Raw genomic sequence first — 7,717 nt, 5'->3', positions numbered from 1 at the left:
GCAGGGAGCAACCTTTGACAGTCCCCAGGCACACACACACCTACGATGGCTTCTCCAGGGTCAATGGCAGAGAGGAATCACACAGGGCCAACATCACTGCATTTGATCTTTTCTGCCAGATCCACTGCATGTGCTCACCCGGCTGGTTGTTCCAGACGCTTAAATTCTTGCCCGTCTGCTGAATGCAAAATAGCATTTTTTGCCCTGTTCACTGGCACACGGTCAGCGCTCGATACCTGGTTGATGAGTGGATGGGGGGGTGTAGATGAATGATTGGGTGACCCACTGCTCCCAGCCCACCAAACACAGCGACGAGTCTCGGGTGAGCCCAGATGGGAAACAAAGGTTGGGGCGCCACCCTCCCGCGGCCCGGGCCCGCCCCCCGCCCCGCCCCGGCCGGCTCTGGGCTCCCATTGGAGGCGGCGTGCGGGGCGGGCCGGGCGGGCGGGGCGGGGCCGGGCCCGGGGCGGGGCGCTGCAGCCCGCGGAGCCTCCCGCCCGCGCGGGCTGGGGTCGCTCGGGCTCGGACTCCCCTCCCCGCCCGACGCGGCCATGGAGGACGAGCGGAAGGACGGAGCCTACGGTAGGAGCCGCCTCTGGCCCGCGGTCGCCTCCGCGGAGTTGGGGGGCCTTGGGGGAGGGGGGCCTCCCAGATCACAAACACCCGCGCGGCAGCGGGGCCCCCCTGCGGCTCCCCGGCCCTGCGTCCCGCGCTCCGCCGAGCCCACGCCCCCCTGCTCCGGCCCGGGTCGCCCCGCGACCTCTCCCCCGGGAGCCCCCCCACCCCCTCCGGTTGATGGGTCGGGACGCACGGCGCATGCTCCGCCCGGGGAGGTCCCGTTATCTGGGCGGCTCAGATGCCAGGCGGGGGAGGGGAGGCTTGGCGACCGGGGCTCGAAAAAGGGATAGGGCCCCTACTTCCCCAAATCGCCCTCCCCTTCTGGTTGCCTTAGTCCACTTCTTTCTCCTGCCCACATCCCCCCGAGAAGTAGCCACCCCGGGCTTCTGGCGAGATGGGGAAACTGAGGCAAGCCTGGGCGGACCGAATGCTGGGGGAAGGGGGCCATCGGCTCTTGCCAGCGGCCTGGAAGGACAGACAGAAGGGCGCCCTCGGTGAGGGGGCGTTCTAGAAGCAAGAGACCATTGAGAAACTTTGCTGGCCGCCTACGAGGGCTGGGGTGCCCGCCAGCATCTCGCGAGGTCCCTGCGACGCCGATCCCCCTCCCGCGGACCTCCGCGGGTGGCCTTCGCCCCCGGGCCCAGGGGTTGGGGCCAAGATGAGGCCCCTCCCTTCCCACGCCCTACAATGCGTCCCTTCCCCCGGTTCCCACGGAGGGGTGTGCCATCCTCAGTTTCTCCTTTCTCTTCTCCATTTTGGGTCCCACGGCTGAGCTGGGCACAGGTCCCACGCAGCACTCCCCTGGGGCGAAGGGGCGCTGCTGCCCCTCCTTGTGTGACAGGAACTTCCTGGAAACTGTGAGACCGAAGGCTTTGGGGAGGGGGCAGGAAACCGCTCAAAAAGAATCAAGAAAAACAAGCTGACTAGAAATGTGCCTCCCTCTCCCCGCTGCCTCCACCTGGGACTGTGGCCTCAGCAGGCTGCGGAGGGAGACAGATCCGGGGAGGCTGGGACCCCCCCCTGCGCGGCCCAGCCAAGAGGGGAACACAGGAACCTGGCCACTGCCCAGCCACACTCCCCTCCCTGCCTGAAGCTGCCAACCCAACATCCGGAGGGGCCTCCTTGCTCTTGGCTTTGCTCGAGCTTCAGACCCTGCGTCTGTGGGTGCTGTGCATCTCCTTGGGTGTGGCTGGCTGTCTCTGATCTGAGAATCTCAGCCTGGCGGGGCCCTGCCTGCCTGTGGGCAGCACCTGAGGGACCTTGGGGCTCTGTAAGGTGGAGGCTGGGGGCGGGGGATGGCAGTCAGAGTGGACAATGATGTGATTCACCAAGCCTTGTATTTGGCCAAAGGGAGCCAGCCATGGACGCCTGAGCAAAGCCTCTCAGGCCCTGCCAGACCCACACTCCAGACAGGGGACCTCTGTGCCCAACGGAGGTAGCACGGGGTGCCGGAAACCCATTCCATCAACAAGTATTTATTGAGCATCTTCCAGGTAGAATTTATTTTATTTTATTTTTAATTTTTTATTTATTTATGTATGATAGTCACAGAGAGAGAGAGAGAGAGAGGCAGAGACACAGGCAGAGGGAGAAGCAGGCTCCATGCACCGGGAGCCCGATGTGGGACTCGATCCCGGGTCTCCAGGATCGCGCCCTGAGCCAAAGGCAGGTGCCAAACCGCTGCGCCACCCAGGGATCCCTCAGGTAGAATTTAGACACTGAAAACACAGCGGTGAACAAAGCAGAAAAATCCTGGAATAAACATATGCTTTTAGGTTGTTGTAAGTAAGTGTTGTGGAGCAGAGAACAGGATAGCCTGTGTGTGGGAGAATCATCTAGGATTATTGTAGGTGACCAAGGGCTGGAGTTGAAGCCAATGGCCCCTGGAAAAGTTGACAGAAGTGTGTTCTAGGCAGAAGGAACAGCAAACAAACCACACAGTTGCTTAATTATTTTTCTCTACAAGGCACAAGGAAGCCTGAGCTGGAGACTTCAGCTAGGTCTTGCAGCCAGGCGGTCACCTCCTCTGCAAGGGCCACCTGGCTTGACTCCTTGAAGTGGGGGTGGAGGAGGTGTCTCTCTTAGTTTGGAACTAGTCCATTTTCACCAGAACCAAAAACTTGGGGCCCTCAGGCTGCCACATGGATCCCTGACAGATAGAGGAGCTTTACTTGGGGAATGGTGTCGCAGGAGTTGCTCACATATCCCTTGTATCCCAATGCCTTTCCATTCATCGGTTTCCATGAATTTAGGGGGTGAAGTCAGGCAGACCCAGGCTCAAATCCTGCTTTTGACATTTAGGAGCCATGTGGCCACGGGAGAGTCAGTGACCTCTCTGAGGCTCTGTCCTTGTCTGCAGGGCTGGGCAGACCACACTCACTGGTGGGCAGAATTTTGCACAGCGGCTGGTGGGCTCTGCTTGCTCAAGAGGCCTCAAGGACCTGTAACACTGGGGACGTGGATTTTCCATGAGCTGATGGAAACGCAGTCCTCTCTGTCTAGGCATAGACTCTGCTGGCCTGAGCAGGGCAGGAAGCTCCCCCTTCCCCAGACAGCATATCTAGAGGGGGTGACAGCACTGAGCAATCCAGAGAAATGGCTCCTGGCCCTGATGGATGACAGCAATGGGTACTGCCCTGCTTCCAACCCACCCTTGACATGTGCATGGAAAAAGATTCTAGAACTCAAAACAAGAGACTCTTTCGGGAGGCGGGGTGGGGTGAGAGATGAGACAAAAATAAGAGGGCTTGTTTAAAAAGCAGATTCCCTGGCCCCATTTGTAGAGAGTCCAACTCAGGTGGCCGCGGGGATCGGGCATCTGATTTTTAAAAAATATTGTTGGGTGGGGATACTTAGTTGTTATTGGAAAGGTTTGGTTTGTTTTTTCCCCCCTGAGAGTTGGTGCTCCAGAAGCATTCACATGCTTCAAAATACAAAAGATACAAAGACGGTGTAGCTTTATCATGAAAAGTCTCCCTCCTGCTCTCTCTCCCAGCATGACACACCCTTCTTGGCATGCACCACTCTTCCAACATCTCGTGCTTTCTTCCAAATGGAGTCTAGGCCTTAGAAGTTCACATGCAATTATATACATATTCTTTATCTAATGGCTGTTTTTTTTTTCCTTTTACAAAAATATCAGCATATCTCTAGTATGCTAGTTCCATGAGGCAGGATTGTGTGTCTGTGTGTCGGAAGGTATATCCGCAGTGCCTGGCACGTAGGAGGTACTCAGTGGACGCTTATGAATGAAAAGGTGTTTCACGTGTTGCTTTCTCTGTTTTTTTGTTTGTTTCTTTGTTTAATATGTCTCAGAGACATCTCATGTCGGTGTCTGGACAGCTTCCTCTGTGTTTTTTTGTTTTTTAAAGATTTTATTCATCTATTCATGAGAGACACACAGAGACACACAGAGGGAGAAGCAGGCTCCTTGGAGGGAGCCCGATGTGGGACTCGATCCTGGGACCCCAGGATCATGCCCTGGGCTGAAGGCAGGCGCTAAAACCGCTGAACCACCCAGGGATCCCCTCCTCTGTGTTTTCTGACAGCTGTAAACAATAGTTCATTTGTGGATGGACCGTCTTATATCTAACCGATCTTATATTTAACCAATCAAGGGGAATATTTTAAACTTTTCACTGAAGCAGGCAATTCATACATAAAAGGAAACAGATCCGGGCAGCCAGCCCCCCGGTGCCGCAGCGGTTTAGTGCCGCCTGCAGCCTAGGGCGTGATCCTGGAGACCCTGGATCGAGTCCCACGTCAGGCTCTCTGTATGATGCCTGCTTCTCCCTCTCTCTGTCTCTATGAATAAATAAATAAAATCTTAAAAAAAAATAAAAGGAAACAGATCCTACATGTGCGAGGCTCCAGAAATTTTCACCAGGTGAACACCAGGGAGGGCCAATCAGTATTATTATTTTAGTTTTAATTTTTTTGTGTGGTGAAAAGCAAAACAAAAAAATGTGCACTCTTAATCATTTGTAGTTGTACGTTTCAATAGTGTTAAGTATAGGGGCATCTGGGTGGCTCAGTCGGTTAAGTTCTGATTCTTAATTTCAGCTCAGGTCCTGATCTCAGGGTCATGTGAGTTCAAGCCCTGCGTTGGGCTCCATGCTGGGTGGAGCCTACTTAAAAAAAAAAAATAGTGTTAAGTATCTTCACATTGTTGCGCTGTGGCCTATTTTTGTAAAGCCAATAGAGTAAGAATGGCTCCATTGTTTATAAATTGTTAAAAAAAAATTAAAAGGAATATGTGACAGAGCTGATATGTGAACCACAAAACTTAAAATCTTAAATATGTGGCCTTTAACAGAAGAAAATTTGCAGAGCTTAAGTAAGGACCTTCCTCTTAACCCCAGAAAGTTCTGTTAGGCTCCTCCCCAGTCAATCCCCAAAGGGAGAGTTGATTTTATTTTTTATTTTCATTTTTCTTAAAGTTTTATTTATTTATCTGACACACACACACACACACAGAGCATGCACACAAGTAGAGCAGCAGGCAGAGGGAGAGAGGGAGAAGCAGACTCCCCACTGAGCAGAGTCTGATGTGGGGCTCAATCCCAGGACCCTGAGATCATGACCTGAGCCCAAGGCAGATGCTTAACCGACCAAGCCACCCAGGCGCCCCAGGAGAGTTGTTTTTATTTATTATTTTATTTTATTTTTTTAATTTTTATTTATTTATGATAGTCTCACACACACACAGAGAGAGAGAGAGGCAGAGACACAGGCAGAGGGAGAAGCAGGCCCCATGCACCGGGAGCCCGATGTGGGACTCGATCCCGGGTCTCCAGGATCACGCCCTGGGCCAAAGGCAGGTGCCAAACCGCTGCGCCACCCAGGGATCCCGAGAGTTGTTTTTAAATAGGATTTTAATCTCTTATGGAGTATAATCAATATATTCCCTCTATGAAGGCAAGGTGGTGCTGAAAATTAAAAATAAGCCCTCAGCCACAGAGAATATTTTAGCCTTCCATGTGAAAGAGCCCTTTACATACCCTTGGCCAACTGTCCTCATCCAAGACGTAACATGACCAAAAAGTCTCTAGCAGGAGGTTAGCCTATTAATTTCTGTGTGTATGTGTGGCATCTGTACAGTATTTTTAAAAGTTCCTTAAAAAAAATAAATAAAGTTCCTTAGGCTGGATTAATGAAAAATGCCACTTGCCCCAGAGTGGGATACTATGTTGCCTTGTAAAAGTTGAAAAAGATCTAACTAACCTCCCTGATGGGAAACAAGGACCCATTCATTATGTTAGCATGTAAAATAGCAAAGTTGGGAACAGTGTGTGTAGCAAAACAGGGTGTGGGGGGGATAAATAGCTACAAGTTTGCTTATGCATATGTACTTAGACAAGTCTGGAAGGAGGAAAGGGAAACCGAGGAGAGGAAGTTGGGCTCTTGGCCAAGGTAAGAGGGAGAGTGATTTTTCTTAGTCTGAAAGCTTGTCTGGTTGAAGGTTTTTTTTTTTTTTTTTTTTTTTTTAATACCCTGATGAGCATAGAGTTTACTTAATATAAATGAGTTCGCTCCTAACTTCCTTCAAATGGTTATGGTACAGGTACCGTGGGCCAGGTTCTGTTCTAAACCCTGGGGTAACAGGTGTTGCAGTGGTGGAGCTGACATTCCGGACAGGGAAACAGATGCGGTATTAAGATAAACGAGAGGGACGCCTGGGTGGCTCAGCGGTTTGGCGCCTGCCTTCGGCCCAGGGTGTGGGCCTGGAGACTCGGGATCGAGTCCTGTGTCAGGCTCCCTGCATGGAGCCTGCTTCTCTCTCTCTGCCTCTCTCTCTGCCTGTGTCTCTGCCTCTCTCTCTGTATCTCTCATTAACTAATAAGTAAAATCTGTAAACAAAAAGAAAAAAAGATAAATGAGAGAGGGCACCCGGGTGGCCCTCAGCGGTTGAGCAGCTGCCTTCGGCTCCAGTTGTGATCCTGGGGTCCTGGGATCGAATCTCACATCAGGGTCCCCGCAGGGAGCATACTTCTCCCTCTGCCTATATCTCTGCCTCTCTCTGTGTGTCTCTCATGAATAAATAAATAAAATATTTTTTTTAATGGTTAATGAGAGAAATTCTTAGAATATCCAAGAAGGGCTCGGGAGAAAAATAATGTAGGAAAGAAGGGTGGGAATAATCTGTGGCACCTGATGGTGGAGTTGGAAGTTTTGTTTTTTTTTTTTTTTTAAGATTTTATTTATTTATTTATTCATGAGAGACACACAGAGAGAGGCAGAGACACAGGCAGAGGGAGAAGCAGGCTCCACGCAGGGAGCCCGATGTGGGACTCGATCCTGGGACTCTAGGATCTCACCCTGGGCTGATGGCAGGTGCTAAACCATTGAGCCACCCAGGGATCCCCTGGAGTTGAAAGTTTTAAGACCATCCTAAGGTGACCAGAGGCAGGAGGGAGGGAGCCCCCCTAGAATGTTTCAGGCAGAGAGCTCAGCCTATGCACAGGGTACAGGGCCTGTGGGCCATGGGGAGGACTTGGGCTTTTGCTCCGAGAGAGATGGGAGCCATTGAGAGTTCTAAAGCAGAGGAGAGAACTGGTCTAACTCAGGTGCTCACAGGCCCCCTCTGGACTCTATGAGGTGCAGTGGCAGAAGCCAGGAGACCAGGACAGAGGTGATAACACTTACCCAGAGGCATGAATCACCTGGTACCGAAGTGCTAAGTAAACGAGCATGTCTACAGAAAAGCTTACCATGGAGTTCTGACTCTTAGCCAGGTTCTAGAACCCAGCATCGCCTCTGCTCGAGTCCAGCTGCATCTGTCCTTGCCCTGTGCCACCTGCACCTTTTGTGTCCCTGGACCTTCCCTATTACTCGAGCCTCAGTTTCTCCATCCATAAAACGGGGTTAACAACAGTGTCGGCTCCTTCTTGGGGCTGCCTGCAGGGTTTGGTGAACTGATGCAGGTACAGCACTTAGCCAAGAGCTTGGGTCATGGTAAATGTCCAATTTGTGGGGGTTCTTCACAGAGCAGAGAGTTCAAGAGCATGGTTGTCAAGAGCAGAGTTCAAATCCCAGCTCCTACTGGTGGCGTGATTTGGAGCAAGTCATGAAGCGTCCCTGTGCCTTGGTTTCTGTGTTG

The 7,717-nt window shown here is 52.1% G+C and overlaps 1 protein-coding gene across 1 annotated transcript in view; it reads left to right on the top strand.

Annotated features, from left to right (window-relative positions):
* Nucleotides 1–460: 460 nt before the first annotated feature.
* The window catches only part of SLC44A2 (solute carrier family 44 member 2), a 28,976-nt gene continuing 21,719 nt past the window's right edge, over nucleotides 461–7,717 (top strand). The window contains exon 1 of the mRNA XM_055344255.1: nucleotides 461–582. Coding sequence (XP_055200230.1) covers nucleotides 552–582 — 31 coding nt within the window. The 5' untranslated portion in view covers nucleotides 461–551. The remainder of the gene's footprint in view (nucleotides 583–7,717) is intronic.

The sequence above is a fragment of the Nyctereutes procyonoides genome, unplaced genomic scaffold (genome assembly GCF_905146905.1).
Source record: "Nyctereutes procyonoides isolate TBG_1078 unplaced genomic scaffold, NYPRO_anot_genome, whole genome shotgun sequence".
Classification (NCBI taxonomy): domain Eukaryota; kingdom Metazoa; phylum Chordata; class Mammalia; order Carnivora; family Canidae; genus Nyctereutes; species Nyctereutes procyonoides.
This window is presented reverse-complemented; position numbering and strand designations above follow the sequence as displayed.